The sequence below is a fragment of the Meriones unguiculatus genome, chromosome 2 (assembly GCF_030254825.1).
Source record: "Meriones unguiculatus strain TT.TT164.6M chromosome 2, Bangor_MerUng_6.1, whole genome shotgun sequence".
In the NCBI taxonomy this organism is placed as follows: domain Eukaryota; kingdom Metazoa; phylum Chordata; class Mammalia; order Rodentia; family Muridae; genus Meriones; species Meriones unguiculatus.
The window spans coordinates 52,903,710-52,921,513 of record NC_083350.1 but is presented as its reverse complement, the minus strand read 5'-3'; the positions used below and the strand labels follow the sequence as shown (position 1 = coordinate 52,921,513).

The following is a 17,804-nucleotide window of genomic DNA, read 5'->3' as shown; positions in this document are numbered from 1 at the left end:
TGCTCAGGAGGCTGGAGCGGGTCGCAGGATGGAGGTGCCCACCGATCTTGGGTGGGGAGGGTGGGGGGCTTCACGTCACTCCGGGTCCTCCCGGCCGGTCCTTCCATATTAGGGCTTCCTGCTTCCCAAATATGGCCATGTACGTCACGGCGGAGGCGGGCCCGAGCGGGTCCAGACCCTTGAAATAGAGGCCGATTCGGGGAGCCGCGAGAGATCCCAGCGCGCAGAACTTGGGGAGCCGCCGCCGCGATCCGCCGCCGCCGAGCTTCCGCCAGATCGGCCCCTGCCCCGGCCTCCGCGGCTGCCCCGCGTCCACCCCGGGCCGCGGCCACCGCCAGTCTGGGGGTCCGCCCACACTCCCCACAGCGCGCCCCGCGCCCCGCCTGTGAGCGGGTCAGCCCCCGACAAGGGTGCCCTCAGTAGCTTCGGCCCGGGCTGCGCGCACCGCCCCGCATCGGCTCGCCAGCGCTCTCGTCCGGGATGGCAGCGGCCAAGGCCGAAATGCAGCTGATGTCTCCGCTGCAGATCTCCGACCCGTTCGGCTCCTTCCCTCACTCGCCCACCATGGACAACTACCCCAAACTGGAGGAGATGATGCTGCTGAGCAACGGGGCTCCCCAGTTCCTCGGCGCCGCCGGAGCCCCAGAGGGCAGCGGCGGCGGCAGCAGCAGCAGTAGCAGCAGCAGCAGCGGCGGCGGGGGAGGCAGCGGGGGCGGCAGCAGCGCCTTCAACCCGCAGGGGGAGCCGGGCGAGCCGCCCTACGAACACCTGACCACAGGTAAACGCTGGTCCGCGCCGAGCCCCCCTCCCCCCCGGGGCCGCCCTGACGTCCGGTCCTCCGCCGCGGGGACCTGCTCCGGGGCCTTCGGGGCGGAGCTGGGGTTTCCCTCCGTTCCGCGCGCGGCCCCAGGGTCTCGTGTTGGGGGGGGGGACGTCCCCCTCCCCCCGCGCCTGCGACGCGCGCGGAGGGCAGAGCGTTTGTTTTGGATGGAGAGCTCGGGCTGCGTGGGTGGCTGGGGGGGAGGAGGGTTTGTTTTGATGAGCGGGGCGCCCTCTCCCCCACGCGCGCGAGGCGCTGCGTGCCCGGCCTCCGGGGGGGAGGGCTGAGATGCGGGGTGCAGAGGGGGGCGCCCCGCGGCTGCGGCCCCCCGGGCGCCCGCGGGATTCCCTCGCCCGCGCGCAGCCTCGCTGCGGAGCCGCCGCAGAGGGGGGGATTCTCAGCGTGCGTCAGCGGCGCGGACGGGCAGAGCCCAGGGGCGCTGCGCCCCGCTGCCATCCACCATTGACCGCCCCGGCGGCCCGGGCCCCCTCTCGGCCCCACCGAGGGGTGGCTCTCCGCTCACCCTCTCCCCCGTGTCTCCCGCCAGAGTCCTTTTCTGACGTCGCCCTGAACAACGAGAAGGCCATGGTGGAGACGAGTTACCCTAGCCAGACTACCCGGCTGCCCCCCATCACCTACACCGGCCGCTTCTCCCTGGAGCCCGCGCCCAACAGCGGCAACACGCTGTGGCCCGAACCCCTCTTCAGCCTGGTCAGCGGCCTCGTGAGCATGAGCAACCCTCCCGCCTCGGCGGCCCCGGCGGCCTCCCCGGCGGCGGCGGCGTCCTCCTCTGCCTCGCAGAGCCCGCCCCTGAGCTGCGCGGGGCCCTCGGCCGACAGCAGCCCCATCTACTCGGCCGCGCCCACCTTCCCCACCCCCAACGCCGACGCCTTCCCCGAGCCCCCGAGCCAGCCCTTCCCCGGCCCCGCGGGCGCGGCCCTGCAGTACCCGCCGCCCGCCTACCCGGCCGCCAAGGGGGCCTTCCAGGTGCCCATGATCCCCGACTACCTGTTCGCGCAGCCGCAGGGCGACCTGGGCCTGGGCGGCCCCGAGCAGAAGCCCTTCCAGGGCGCCCAGCAGCCCTCCCTCACCCCGCTCTCCACCATCAAGGCCTTCGCCACGCAGTCGGGCTCCCAGGACCTGAAGGCCCTGAACGCCACCTACCAGGCCCAGCTCAGCAAACCCAGCCGCCTGCGCAAGTACCCCAACCGGCCCAGCAAGACGCCGCCGCACGAGCGGCCCTACGCCTGCCCCGTCGAGTCCTGCGACCGCCGCTTCTCGCGCTCCGACGAGCTGACCCGCCACATCCGCATCCACACGGGCCAGAAGCCCTTCCAGTGCCGGATCTGCATGCGCAACTTCAGCCGCAGCGACCACCTCACCACGCACATCCGCACGCACACGGGCGAGAAGCCCTTCGCCTGCGACATCTGCGGCCGGAAGTTCGCCCGCAGCGACGAGCGCAAGAGGCACACGAAGATCCACCTGCGGCAGAAGGACAAGAAGGCGGACAAGGCCGCCGCCGCCGCCGCCCCGCCGGCCGCCCCGTCCCTGCCCTCCTACCCGTCCCCCCGCCGCCGCCTCCTTCCCGTCCCCCGCGCCCACCTCCTACTCGTCCCCCGGCTCCTCCACCTACCCGTCCCCCGCGCACAGCGGCTTCCCGTCGCCCCCCGTGGCCACCAGCTTCGCCTCGGGGCCCCCGGCCTTCCCCGCCCAGGTCAGCAGCTTCCCCCCCGCGGCCGTCACCCACTCCTTCAGCACCTCCAGCGGGCTCTCGGACATGACGGCCACCTTCTCCCCCAGGACCATTGAGATTTGCTAGAGGGGACCGCCAGGAGGCCTAAGGGAGGCGGAGAACGCGCCCCGGGGGGCCGCCGCGAAGGACAGGAGGGAGGAGGCGGCCCTCGGGGGAAGACCTCGAAGCCAAGGCCTCCCCTCCAGGCCGGAGCCGGAGGTGGGGCTGGCCGGCAGCCCCTTCGCCAGCCGTCCCCGCCTCCCCGCGCCCGCTCCCTCCGACTCCAGCTGCCTGAAACAGCCATGTCCAAGTTCTTCACCTCTATCCAAAGAGCTTGACTTGCATGGGTATTGGATAAATCATTTCAGTATCATCTCCACATGCCTGGCCCTTGCTCCCTTTCAGTGCTAGACCATCAAGTTGGCAAAATGGGTTTGGGGCCCTGAGAACCCTGCCCTGTTACCTTTGTACAGCGTCCGTGCCATGGATTTTGTTTTCCTTGGGGTATTCTCGATGTGAAGATAATTTGCATACTCTTGTATCATTTGGAGTTGACTCCTCACTTGCGGGGGGGAGGGGGAGCAAAGCCAAGCAAACCAATGGTGATCCTCTGTTCTGTGAAGACGCTGCTGCCACGATAGGTTTGAAGCGTTTTTTTTGAAGCAGCGGCCCTAGGTAGTGACTGGAGCATGTCAGAGCGTTCCGTTAACTTTGTAAATACTGCTCGACTGTACTCACATGTGACAAAGTGTGGTTTGTTTGGTTTTTTTAATTTTTTTTTTCTTCTTTTGAAAAAAAAAAAGATCTTTCCCGTCCCCTTGGTTTCAAAAGTTTCACGTCTTGGTGCCTTTTGTGTGACACGCCTTGCCGATGGCTTGACATGTGCAATCGTGAGGGACACGCTCACCTCTAGCCTTAAGGGGGTAGGAGTGATGTTTTGGGGGAGGCTTTGAGAGCAAAATGAGGAAGAGGGCTGAGCTGAGCTTTGGTTCTCCAGAATGTAAGAAGAAAAAAAAAATTTAAAACAAAAATCTGAACTCTCAAAAGTCTATTTTTTTAACTGAAAATGTAAATTTATACGTATATTCAGGAGTTGGAATGTTGTAGTTACCTACTGAGTAGGCGGCAATTTTTGTATGTTATGAACATGGAGTTCATCATTTTGTGGTTTTATTTTACTTTGTACTTGTGTTTGCTTAAACAAAGTGACTTGTTTGGCTTATAAACACATTGAATGCGCTTTATTGCCCGTGGGATATGTGCTGTATATCCTTCAGAAAATTAAAAGAAAATAAAGACGCCGGAGCTGGTTATGTTTCTCCTGGGCTGGGGGAGGGCGGTGCAGCAGTCAGGCCTGCCCTAAAGGGGGGTCGAGGTCTTTTTCAGATTAGGACCTTACAGGGTGTGTGTGTGTACCTGTTGGTGCTTGGAACTGAACAGGCACCTGGTAAGCAGGCATCCCTCTCCTGCCGGGGCCTTCCTTTGTTCTGCTTCAGTCTGGTTGACCGTAGCTTTGTGTTGGTTAGCTGGAACCAAAGGTGGCCATGCGGCCAGAGGCAGTAGCCAACCCCACCCCTTAACTCTACCCAGGATAGGAGAAATCCGGTCCCTGCCCGACTTAGGGGAGATAAGAGGTGGACAGCACAAGCTTTGGGAAAGTTACAAGGCTAGCGCTGACTCAAATTCTCCCTCCTTGCATGTCCCCAGCAACTCAGAAACAAGGGCTAGTTCCCAAGCCAAGAAGCCTTCCAGGAAGGGGAGCATCCCTTTGCCAGTTGGAATGGCCATTCTTGGCAGCTTCCTGGGAGACGGGGCAGGGTGGTTAGGAGGGTGGCAAAGTGTGTTCCCGTTGGCATAGCACTAGGTTCCCTTGACCCTCGTCCCTAAGGGTCCTACTCACTGCTGGAGTGACCCTTGTTCCGTGAGCATCTGTCTGCTCAGTGAGAGCCTTTGACCTGGCCGTGACAGACAGCAAGCACAGTTCCTGTTCCAGGAATGCAGATGGTTGGGAGATGGAGATGCCGAGCCAAAAATTTCAACACGACGGTGTGTTACACAATAAGGACAAGTGTGTGGCTCTCTCTGGGAAGCACAAAGATGGTCCGTCTACCCAGCTGGGGACTGGAGGGACAGCTAAACCGGAGGCCTAAGTAGGGGTGGACCCCATTGCCTGTGTGCTGCCGAGACAGGGAAAACGGTGGCCGATGGCGTGGCGTGCAGGGATGGAACGCTTCCTCCAACACTAACACGCCTGGGGTTGACCAGTTATCCACAACCTCTGGGAAGTTGGTACAGTGTGCTGGAATTCTCAGACCTTGGCTCCCCTCTCGTCTTCGGACACGAGACACCAGAATATCCCTTCTACCCAGCACAGTAGTCAGTAAGTACAGTTAAGGTAAACTCACCTCCCACCACCCCTTCCTTCTCTGGGGGCCCTTCAGGTTCTCAACCCTCACCTCCTCTGTCCTGGCAAATTCCAGTAGTCCATTGGCATTAGCCTAGTTTTGTTTTTGTTTTTGTTTTTTTGCATTCTAGTCCTTCCCTGCCAACACTTTTCCCTGCCCTTTCCCATGACTCCAGATTCCTCGGCTCAGAGTATGGGGAACCAGCCATCTTCTCTAGACAAGGGCACATCCCTGCCAGCCTCCTGGCACGTCTGCCAAGTCCCCATAGGACATTTGTGCTGGCAGACCTCTTCCTAGCCCCGCCTACTCTCCCCCATCTCACTCTAGGCTCGGGAACACAGGTCTGTGCCTGCTACACATTCCTTAGAGTTTCTCACCCCAGATTCTCCAGAGACAAAGTGCATCGGAAGTCCAATTGTGTGGGAAGGGAGAAGCAGAGACAGTTCCTGCCCAGTGAGTGTCTCCTCTTTGAGGCCTCTAGAATGAGATTACCAGACCTGCCTGTTTCCCGAAGGGTCCCACTGCTGCCTCGCACCCGGGGTGGCTTTTGGTACTGGCCTTGAAAACAAGGTCATTGCTAGGCAGATGGCTGGCTGAGAAATTCTGCCAAGCTTGCCAGCCAATTTTTGCCAGTCTTGGCAAAAGGTTTCATTAGATTCTAACATCCAAACTCAAGTTCTTTTGCATGACTGAAAAAGGCCCCACTAAAAAAAAAAAAAATAGCCCTGTTTTATAGACCAGGAACATAGGTGTGTTGGCGAGGTCTGAGGATGCAGCTCTTCGAAAGGGCTCTTTTGTAGCGTGCATCAAAACCTGGGTTCCAGAAGAAGTGCCCAAAATAACAGCAGTGCCGACTTCATCTCTTGCTCCTAGGAGGGGTGCCTGCAGCCGAAGGCTCAGGACAGTGCTGGAAAAAGCTGTGATCATGGTAAAAGCTGAGGTTTGGAAAGGGCATTGAACGATGGATTGCTACCCGGTGACATTGCTCAGAGACTCAGGAGGAGGGAAAAACCAAAACCGTAGCACAGAAGAGGAAAGGGAGTAAAGAGTTAGAGCTGAACTAGGGCAACCCTGGCCGACCAGCATTCCTCTAAGGTTGGTTTGTTTGTTGGTTTGTTTGTTTTTTGGTGGAGGGGCAGTGTTTCTCAAAAGGGTTTCCTGTGTAGCCCTGGCTGTCCCAGAACTCACTTTGTTGACCAGGCTGCCCTCAGACTCAGAGATGTGCCTGCCTCTGCCTCCCAAGTGCTGGGATTATAGGTATGCATCTCCACACCTGGCTCCCTCAAAGTTCTTGGCAGCTCTTTTTCTCTTCAATTTCCAGGATGCTCAGCCCCCTGCATTTTGAAAGGTTCCACTCAGAAGGAAAGAACTTGGCCCAGTTGTCACACTCAGTTTCCCCGTGAGCTACCTTCTGCATCTCCTGACTCGCAGGAGAAATAGAGCTACGTCAGAAAATCATAGGGTGAGCATTTTCTGCTGGGTCCCCATCCCGACTGCTGTCCTAGCTTAATGCTGATAATATGAATGGGGGAGAAAGGGAAAACGGAGAGCCCAGTGTCCTAAAGAAAATGAGACTAGTTCTCAAGGAATCAGATGTCAAAACCCTTCCATTTCAACGTCTTATCCAGGAACCTTTGGATACGGTGGCATGGTGATTTCCTCCAATTGAAACATTCCTTCCTGGAGGGAGGAAGGAGGTCCTAGACACAGGAAAGTCACAAGCCTCCCAAGTTTGAGAATGCTGAAACTCACAAGCTTCCTAAGGCCATTCCCTAAGGTTATAGAAGCGAAACGAAATGCCAGGGAGAGGAGGGTCTCCTCCCGTCGGTAAGAGGAGAGGCTGACCTGGCAGCTGACAGCAGTGCAGGGAGAAGCCGGGAAGCCACGCTCATGAGGCCTGACCCATGCTGGATGGACTTTGAGCCGCCCGTGTTCCTGTAACCCCTAACCTATATTCTCGCAAGTAACTTCAGTGAGCTCACGGGCTCACCAAGCTGGACTTTGTGGGCTCTTTAACCCATCCCCAGTACCCTATGTGGCGACGGGGGCCCAGTTCTGGTGGATTTATCTTGTTTTCCAGTTACAGCTCTCTCTGCCAGACAGGCCCGTTCTTCTCAGCACCAACGGGATCTGATTTTGGTTTTTAATTTACACATTCTATTTATTTATTATTAGTGGTTGTATGTGTATGTATGGGTGTGCGTGGGTGGTCAGAGGACACCTTTTGAAGGATGGCATTTTCCTTTCACTGTGGGTTCTGGGGATCAGACCCAGGTTTGTCACGTTTCCACGGTGAACTCTTTTATCCCTGAGCCATCTGAGTGTCCTTGGTTTTTCCATTTATTTATTTTTAATTAATTAATTAATTTAAGGCAAGGTCTCACTGTGTAGCTCTGGCCTGGAATTCACCGTGTAGACCGTGGTGGCCATGAACTCGTAGCAATCCTCTTACTTCAGCTTTCCAAGTGTTGAGGTTACAGATCTGAGCCACCACACTGGCTGGTAGGAAAGCTTTGCTGTTTTGTGTGAGTCACGTGGCTCTGGCTGTCCTTTAAGAGTTTTTAGAAGCTGTTGAGATGGGCTCTGTAGTACATACCTTTAATCCCAACAATGAGGAGGCGAAGGAAGACAGAGCTGTGAGTTTGAAGCCAATGTGGTCTGCATAGTGACCAGGCCAGCTAAGGCTACCTACCCAGACCTTGCCTTAAAAACAAACAAACTTATTATGACAGCTTTATTGAAATATAGTTGATATTTAATAAATGATATGTATACAATAATATAGACACTGTATACTTTTAATGTTTTATCCAACTTTTGACACAATATATCATGATCATATTCTTTCTCTCTAATTCTTCACAAATCCTCATCTCCATACCCACCAAATTTCGTGTTCTCTGTCTCTCTCTATCTTCTCCTAAAACAAAACAAAACAGGAAAAACAACAATTAAAAATGAAAACCAAAGCACACAAACTTTTTAAAAAAAAATCAATAAAGCAAAATTACCAAAACAAAACAAAATGTTGATAAACAAAGTGACAGTCTATTGGAAAATATTGATTTTTTTTTTCTTTCCCAGCAACCATCAACTGCAAGTAGATTCTTAGTTAGGAATGGAACTTTGTGTCTACTTCCCTTTCTCAGCGCTGGCATTTTTATCTCGCGTAAACCAGTGTGGGACTTGTGTGTGCCGTCACGGTCTCTGTGAGATCATGTGTGCATCAGTCCTGCTGTGTCTGAAGACAATGTTTCCCTGGAGGCATCCACCACCTCTGGCTCATAATCTTTCTGTCTCCTCTCCTTCATAGATTCATTCCCGAGCATGGGGGAAGAGTAGTTTGACATCCCCTTTAGGGCCGAGTGCTCTGGATTGCGCGTTGTCCAGGTTGAAGGTCTCTGTGTTAATTACTATCTACTGCAAGGAGATTCATCTCTGAGGAGAGCTGCCTGATGCTCTGATCTGTGGGTTTAGCAGTATGTCATCAGGACTCATTTTATTGCTGTGTTCCTTTAGCAGAATAGTAGCAGTAAGTTTTCCCCGAGGGCCATGACCTGTCTGGTCTCAGGTCCTTGGCTATTTTCACAGGATCAGGTATGGGTTCTGTCTCACGCAGTGGGCTGTAGATCCAATTTGTAAAAAGTGGTTGGTTACTCTCATAACACTTGTGCCACTATTACACCAGGAAATCTGGCAGGCAAGTCACTTTGGTAGGTTGCAGGGTTTGTATCTGGGTGAACTTTATGATTACTTTTCTCCCCTAATAGTGCAGAAAGTATCTCCTAGTAGCTCCTAGTCAGTCGGGGGTGAAGCTTCTAGTTGGGCACCAGCTCCATGTTTGATGAGGCAAGTGGTGTCTTCCGCAACAGGGCCTTAGCAACAGGCTATGAACAGTAACCCATAGCCTTAGCAAGAGTGTGTGCTTTTTTGTAGGAAGCGGTCAATGGGACTCCTTTGGCCAACAACTCAACAAGATGTGACCCGTTCTTGGCACTGAAGGTTTTATTTGTGGGCATAAGATGTACAGTAGGAGCATAGTCTCCCCTATAATATGGTGACTCTGTTTAGATTTTTTTACACACACTTAGAAAGCATCTACAGAAGTAGCAGGTTGTTTTGTTTTGGGACAGGGTTTCTCTGTGTAGCCTTGGCTGTACTGGAACTCATCCTGTAGACCAGCTGGCCTCCAACTCAGAGATCTGCTTGCCTCTGCCTCCCAAGAGCTGGGGTCAAAGGTGCGCCACCACCATTCAGCTCCGTAGGACTTTTCAAAAGGCTGTGTGATATGTAACTTAGAGCTGGGGAGTGAAGCTTAGTCATACAGCACGCGCCCACAATGGCCAAGGCCCTGGGTTTCCTGAGTCCCAACATACACGTACAGGCAAAGCCATCACCACAAGGTAGCAAACACATCCGCCCCGTTTAAAGCTTCCTCATGACCTTTGGCAACCTTTGCTTTCCGGGCACCGCTGTTGCTCTTCCCGCTGTTGCTGTTATCAGTCACTTGGCACTTCCAGGCTTCTTTGTGTATGTACTTCTTAGAGCAGCAGCGTCAATTTATTTAGTTATTTTTGTTTTCATCTCGTGGTGCTGAGGCTGGAGCCCAGGGCCTCAAGCTTTCAGGCCCGGCTTTCTGCTGCTAGGCTGCATCCTGAGCCTGCATCGTTTTTGTTTTTGTTTTCTTGAGCCGTTCATGTCGTGTCTATGAATATGTCTTCTTCTCCTTGGTGAGGAGTGGTCTGCTATCCGGCTCTAGCACAGTGTGTTTATCTTTTCACCTAAGGATGAGCGTGGTTTGGGTTGGCTCTTCTGGTCCTATAGTGAAGAAAAATAACCAGTGAACATTTAAGTATAAATGTTTGTGTTTCTTTGAATCCAAACTTTCCCTCAAGCTTTCTAGCTCCTACTTTCCACCCCTGTCCATGATCACAGAGTCAGGATTTGGCCTCCTGAAAGAGTTTCTTTTTGTAACCTTTCCTAAAGTAAACAAAGTCAGCCCCTTCACCATTTTTATTGCAGTATTCCAAACTCACTCCTATTGGTTTTTATCTTCCTGCTAATCAGATGTCTGGACTGAGCAAGGTGTATCGTCATTATCTAGTCAGCTCAGCAAGTGTGCGTAAGTCCCTGGGAATGTTCTGCATGGAGGGGAATGTTCTGCAAGGAGGGGAACGCGGAGCCATCGCCATTCAAACCAGCACAGTGATGTAGGAAGCTGGCCCAGGAGCCTGGTCCTGACAGGCCTCCCCAGTGTATTTTCCAGAACACTGTCCCCGCTCACTAGCTATCCCAATTCCGCCTCCTTCGGGGATGATATGTGAAACTAAAGGTCTCTATCCGGGCAGGACAGGTGCACAACTGTTCAAAGCACAGGCTGCCCTCCCTAGCAGAGGACTCAGGCTTGGGTCCCAGCACCCACGCGGTGGCTCACACACACGTGTCTGTGACTCCCATTCCAGGGGATCTTTTGGTTTCTGCGGACACCAGGTATACACATGGTGCACAGAACAAATGCCCATACACATAAAATAAATTCAATCAACCAGTCTGGCCTCTCCATACACACTGAGGCATGAACACACACACACACACACACAAACATATTAAAAAAAATTAGTGGTGGTGGCTGCCTCCTGTCCCACTGGCACAGTTCAGAGAGGGTTTGTCACTACAGATTCAAGGTGGTTTCCAAAACTGTCTCCTCAGAGCTCTTTTGCTCTCTTCAGAGCCACATTATTTTATGCTAATGAAATAATCAAGATTCTAGAAACTTTCTTCCCAGGAGTACCTCAGTTCTGCTCAAAAGCACTTTTTTGATTTCCACAGTCCCTGCTGTCAGCCTTCTGGGAGCAAAGTCTTGTAATATTCCCCTATAGGCTTCACTGTCCCCATTGGCTTAAGGGAGGAAACGACTTCGTTTTCTTCCTTAAAGAGATGAAATTTGCAGGTAAATGGTGGGACATGGAAAGGATCATCCTGAGTGAGCTGTCCCAGAAGCAGAAAGACACACACGGTATATACTTACTCATATAGACATATAACATAGGGTAAACCTACTAAAATCTGTACATCTAAAGAAACTACACAAGAGAGAGGACCCTGACTAAAACGCTCAATCCCCATCCTGAAAGGCAAAGAGGTTGGACATCAGAAGAAGAAGAAAACAGGAAACAACCTAGGAACCTGCCACAGAGGGCCTCTGAAAGGCTCTGCCCTGCAGACTATCAAAGCAGACGCTGAGACTTATGGCCAACTGTTGGGCAGAGTGCATGGAATCTTATGTAAGAAGTGGGAAATAGTAAGAGCTAGAGAAGATAGGAACCACACAAGGAGAGCAACAGAACCAGAAAATTTGAACACAGGGAACTTCCCAGAAACTCATACTTCAACCAAGGACTATTCATGGAGATAACCTAGAACCCCTGCACAGATGTAGCACATGACAGTTCAGTGTCCAAGTGGGTTCCATAGTAATGGGAAGAGGGACTGCCTCTGACATAATCTGATTGGCCTGCTCTTTGATCACCTCCCCCTGAGGGGGGAGCAGCCTTACCAGGCCACAGAAGATGACAATGCAGCCACTCCTGAGGTGATCTGATAGACTAAGATCAGAAGGAAGGAGAGGAGGACCTCCCCTATCAGTGGACTTGGGAGGGGCATGTGTGAAGAAGGGGGAGGGAGAGTGGGATCTGGAGGGGAGGAGGGAGGGGCTTATGGGGGATACAAAGTGAATAAAGTGTAATTAATAATAAAAAATAAAAAATAATAAAAAGAGATTATATCAGCTGGGCATGGTTGCACCTGTAACCTCTGTATTCAGGAGGCTGAAGCAAGAGCATCACCTCAAATTCAAGGACATTTGGGGCTCTATAATGAGTTCCAAATTAATCTATGATATGGAGTAAGACTATTGAAAAAAAAAAACCAAGACATTACTTTTTCTTATTATGAGATATAATAGGGCTGGGCTTGGGGACACATGCCTATAATCCCAGCCTAGCACTTGGAAGAGTAAAGTAGGAGGACTGAGAGAGAGAGTTCCGGGCTGGCCTCAGGAACACAGTGACATAGTGCATAGTGACACACACACACACACACACACACACACACACACACACACACGGTGTAGCCTTGTTGGAGGAGGTGGGTGGGGGTGGGCTTTGAGGTTTTAAAGCTCATGCTAGGCCCAGTCTCATGCTCTTTCTGCCACATACTGGTCAGACGTACGCCCTCAGCTTCTGCTCCAGCGCCACGCCTGTCTGCCATCACACTTCCTACTGCGATGATCATGGACTAAGCTCTGAAACTGTAAGCCAGCCCGCCACCAAATGCTTCCTTTCGTCAGTTTTCTTGTTCATGGTGTCTCTTCACAGCAATAGAACAGCGACTAAGACAGCATCCTGCCCTTTCCATGTATGTTAAAGGAAGTAAAAAAACAAAACAAAAAAATCCTTGACACCTTAAATCTCACACATGGATAGAGGAAGAGTGCATTGGGCCAGCTGGTAGTTTAACAGCACGGACCAAGAGCCTTATAATAAACAGCTCACGCCCGTTGTCTTAGCAGTTCTATCAGGACCGCTGGTAGTCACGTGTTGTGGTGGAGAAAAATGCACATAAAAATCCAGTGAGTGACAGCTGGAGTAAATTGCTATAGTATAGGACTGGCTACCAGGCAGTTATTATAAATCGTGTTCTGGTGCTGAAAAGAAAGCTCGGTGGGTAAAGGAGCCTGCTGTCAAGCCTGGCAGTCTGAGTTCAGTCCCCCGGACCTACAGAGAGGACTGGCTCCGGAAAGCCATCCTCTGCCCTCCACAGCCATACCATAACACCTGTATGCACACATATAGATAAATAAACACCTGCAATGATAACAAATTATTCTGAAATAATTATTGACCTGAAAGATACTTACAATATACTTATTAGTAAGTAATAAATTGGCATAGTGTCCCAGCACTCAGAAAGCAGTGGCAAGCTAGGCTACACAGTTAATTCTCTCCAGGTGAAACCCTATGTCTAAAAAATAAAATAAAATTGATACTGGGTAATAGAACCTATATTCAGCCGTGCCTGGTATTGGAGGCCTCTAATTTCAGTACTCAAGAAACTGATCCAGGAAGATCATGAGTTTGAGACCAGCCTGAGCCTGGGCTGCATGAGCATTCTAGTCCATCCTGGGTTACACAGTGAAACCCTATCTCATAAACAAAACAAAACAAGTCTTTCACGACATTATTCCAGCTTTATCAAATTCATATACATATATAACACCACCTTGAACTCAGTATGTAAAACAGGTTGGCCTTGAATGCAAGAAATCTGCCTGCCTCTACCTTCCAAATCCTGGGCTTACAGGCATGTCTACTACATATAAATACTATCATTCATATATCCTTCTCCTCTTCCTCCTCCTCATCTTCATCAACATCATGTTTTTTTGAGACAGGGTTTCTTTGTGTAGCCTGGGTTACCCTGGAACTGGATTTGTAGAATGAGGCTGGCCCCAGACTCAGAGATCTGTCTGCCCCTGCCTCCCAAGCACTGGGATTAAAGGTGTGCACCACCAAATCTGCTTTATGAATACAATTTTTAAAAAAGAATCGACAATCATTTTCTAGAGTTTGGCTGTGAGTCTCAGCATCTGCTTCAATCCCCTCCTGGGTGGAGTTTTTCAGAGGACATCTGCTCCTGTTCTTTTTTCTCTCTTCAACTGCTTCTGGTGTCTACTGTATTTGGGCAGAGTGGAGGGATAGAAGGACCTGGAGCTTCAAAACAAGACCAACAGAGCCAACAAATCTGGCTCAGGGGGCCTGCAGAGACTGATACACCAACCAAGGACCATGCATGGAGAGGACCTAGGCCCCCTGTTCAGATGTAGCCCATAGGCAGCTCAATCTTCATGTGGGTTTCCTAGTAAGGGGAGCAGGGGTGTCTCTGACATGGACTCTGTTGCCTGCTCCACGATCACTTCCCCCTGGTGGGTCAGCCTTGCCTTGCCAAGAGGAAGAGGATCCAGGCAGTCCTGATGAGACTTGATAGGCTAGGGTCAGAAAGTAGGGAAGGAGGGCTCCCCCTTTCTGAGGACTAAGGGAGAGGATTGGGGGGAAAGGGAGGGAGAATGGGCCTGGGATGAGATGAGGGAGGGGGCTACGATCAGGATGCAAAGTGAATAAATTAAAAATAATAAATTTAAATAAAAATCACTTTCTAGGACCTGGTGTCATGTGGAATCTTTATGAAGGCCCTCTGATGGAGGCTTTTGTCTGCCCCTTCAGAAATGAAGAGTACTGAAGATATAAAGGGTTATATCTTTTAGGGACTCTAGGATCTTTACTGTATGAATGAAAATTAGCTATTTAGTATTCCCTTTAGACCGATGCTCTGTTAAACACTGGCAGGACAGAAGTGCCAGACAGCTGCTACTAGTTTCTAAATCTCTAGACTATAATGTTTTGAAAAACCAGAAGGACCAGCTGGGCACAGTGGCGCACACCTGTGATTGCAGCACTTGGGGAGGCAGAGGCAGGTGGATGTCTGTGAGTTCGAGGCCAGTGTGGTCTACAAAGCAAGTCTAGGACCACAAAGGTTATACAGAGAAACCCTGTCTCGAAAGCCCAGCCCACCCCCCCAAAAAAAAAAACCAGAAAGACCTGGGCAAGGTGGTACACCCCTTTAACCTCACCCAGAACACAGGAGGAAGAGGCAGGATCTATGTGGATTTGGGACAAGCATGGCCTATAGTGGGTTCTAGGCTAGCCGGAGCTGCACAGTGAGATGCTTTCTAAGACAAAAACAACCATAAAGTCAAGCTATGAAAACACTGGGCCTAGCCCTAGTTCTTAGGGAATCTGAGGCACAAGGATTTCGAGTTCAGGGTTAGCCTGAGTGATACAGCAAGCTTCAGCCTGAGCTACAGAGTGGGACCCTGTCTCACATGAAGAATGCTTGCTTAGCAGGCCTGGGAGCCTGGCTTCTAGCCATTCTCCTGCCTCAGCCTCTTGAGGAACTGGGATTAGAGAGGCACACCACTAGGCCCAACTTCCCCTGTGTGTGTGTGTCTGTGTGTGTATCTGTTTGTGTGTGTCTGTCTGTGTGTCTGTGTTTACTACAGTGCTTTATACACAAACACACTTGTGTAGAGGTTAGAGGACAATGTTCAAGCTGTCTCTGTTGTCTAACCTAACAATTTTCAGGTTCTCTCCTTCCACTATATGGGTCCTGGGGTTTGAACTCAGGTCATAAGATTTGGTGGCAATTTACCAGCTGAGCCATCTCACTGGCCCTTCCTCAACTATTTCCTAGAAAACTGGTGAGGTCTTGCCAGACACTGGATTGTGTTTTTATCCTGTTTCTAGCCATAACTCACAGGCAGCATGGGTCAGAAGCCTTCTCTGCAGTTTCTTTCTTCTGTCTGCTGCTGAGTTGGCTATTGGTGGTCTCAGTGATTCACAGGTCAGCCTGCTCACCTTAGAGAGCTCTAATTAGGGGTCAAGAGAAAAAGAGCCCAAGTGTGACTTTCTGAAGGGCTCAGAGTAATACCGGGCCATCCAGAATCTGTTGGCTCTCTTAGCCATTCGGTCAAAATTCATCCCTCAGACATTTAGCAAAATCCAGTTTCATGTCCAACCCTGAGAGCAGAATCAGGATAAATAGTCTGGGGAGGCACAGCTGGGTGGGGGGAGATTTGGAAAGAAATAATCACCGGACATCGTGTGTATGAAAGGTGTGTACAGGACGAGGAGTGACTCAGTCTGTCCAGGAGCAGGGGTGCAGGAACAGGGTGGAGAAGGAAGCCTGGGGAATTCACAGGAGAAGGCCGAGGGGACAGTGAGCGCACAGCAGAGGTTCCTCACTGGACGACGGGGTGTTCAGAACCAGTTCGTTAATGGCAGTGTGGCCGGAAACAAGAGGAGGGGTGGGGAATGCAGCCGGAAAGGCAGGTTGGGGCCACATTTGGAAGCTCTCTAGTGATGGCCCAATAGGTTGAACTAGGAGCAGGCTGTGTGTGTGTGGAAGGCTGCGTGCTTCGCGCCTTCTCAGAAGAGCCCAGGTGCCCGCCCTTGACCCAGCTATTACAGTAATGGCAACAATTTAGACCAATCATTCCAGATTTCATGCATGCCTTTCACGTTATGAGTTCCAGGTCAGCCATGCTTAGGCTGGTCTTAAACCCAATAATCCTCCTGCCTTAGCATCTCAAGTGCTGGGATTTCAGCGTGAGCCGCAGTCTTGGTTTCCTTTCTACTGACGAGATAAAACACCGTGACCGAAAGCAACCTGGGGAGGAAAGAGATTACTTCATCCTACATCTTGCGGGCCATCACCCAGAGAAGTCAGGGCAGGAACCCAAGACAGGAACCTGGAGGCAAGAGCTGAAGCAGGGGCCATGGAGGAGCACTGTCCATTGGCTCGCCCCCTGTGCCTGGCTCAGCCTGCTGCCTTACAGCACCCAGGAACCCCTGCCCCGGGCTGACACTGCCACCGTGAGCACACCAGTCCCACCCACACCAACCATCAGTCACGGCCTGCAGAAGGCCAGTCCGAGGGAACTGTTTTCTCAGTTGAAGCTCCTTTCTGCAGATAACTCTACCTTTTCATCAAGCTGATAAAAGGACAGCAACAGCCCCTAAACAGAACAGTCACCAGGCCCAGCTCTTTCGTTCCTTTTTAATGTTGGGTTTTGGTCAGTAAGAGCCACGTTAGACTCGGTTATTCAACTTTAACCCAATTTCCTCTAAGTAAGTTGTAATACGTATGCGTCTAACAAGCCAGGTGGGTGGTGCGTGGCTTTTATCACAGCAGTTGGGAGGCAGAGACTGGGGTGGGGGTGGGGTTTCTGTAAGTTTGAGGCCAGCCTGGTCTACGTAATGAGTTCCGGGACATCCAGGTCTATATAGAAAAACCCTGTCTCAAAACAAAAACAAAACAAACAAAACCAAGAATATCTATGCATTTAAATACACTCTAATTTCATGGGCACGTCAAGTTTCATATAACACACACTGACACACACACACACACTGGCACAGACACACACTAACACAGACACAGACACACTGACACACTCACAGACACACACACACATACATTGATATGCGTACACACATACACACACACACACACACACACACACACACTGTTCTCCTCAGTGTTAGGAATGGAAACACCAAATGCTCTACCTCAGCCCAAAGCTTCATACTTTTTATTATGGAAAATTTCAAACAGTCAGAGAAGCGGGAGGGGATAGCCTCAGCCCATCGCTATCTATCAAGCAGTTCAGAACTTAGACGCTCACAGCCAGCCTCAGTTTCCTGGCCTTCTCATTCTCCTCACACACTAGCGCACACTGAAGCAAATTTCACACATCACACAATTTTAATCTATAAATACTTCAGTGGACACCTTTATAAACTTTAAAAATACTTTTGTTTGAATCAGTACCTCAAATGCCGCACTTTGCATTTGGTCAATATGTCTCAAGTTCCTTTTCAGCCATGATAGTTCTTGGCGTTTATTTTAACATCTTATTTATTATGTGTGGGGTGGGGTCTGTGCCTGAAGAGGTCAGAGGACAACCTGCTGGAGCCGGGTCTTTCTACCACATGGTAAAAGAATTTCCCATTTTCAGGATTTGAAAGTTTGCACTTGTTCCTATTTTTTGCTTTATATGTCTTGGTTGTTTGTTTTTCGAGACAGGGTTTATTTGTTGTAGCCTTGGCTGTCTTGAAACTCACTCTGTAGATCATGCTGGCCTCGAATTCACAGAGCTCTGCCTGCCTCTGCCTCCTGAGTGCCACCACCACCCTGAGCCTTAAATGCCTTTTAATCTCATGATTTT

General features: G+C 51.4%; 1 protein-coding gene and 1 long non-coding RNA gene across 2 annotated transcripts; both read left to right on the top strand.

Moving 5' to 3' along the window:
- Positions 1-208: 208 nt before the first annotated feature.
- Egr1 (early growth response 1) lies at positions 209-3,860 on the top strand. Its single transcript, XM_021653384.2, is given in 3 exon segments — positions 209-778; positions 1,368-2,389; positions 2,391-3,860. Coding segments are annotated over 3 exon segments (1,572 nt in total). The 5' UTR covers positions 209-480; the 3' UTR covers positions 2,643-3,860.
- A 49-nt stretch (positions 3,861-3,909) lies between these two features.
- LOC132652344 (uncharacterized) lies at positions 3,910-8,149 on the top strand. Its single transcript, XR_009589840.1, has 3 exons — positions 3,910-4,935; positions 6,282-6,422; positions 6,589-8,149. It is a non-coding gene; the product is annotated as an uncharacterized LOC132652344 (long non-coding RNA).
- The last annotated feature ends 9,655 nt before the right edge of the window (positions 8,150-17,804 follow it).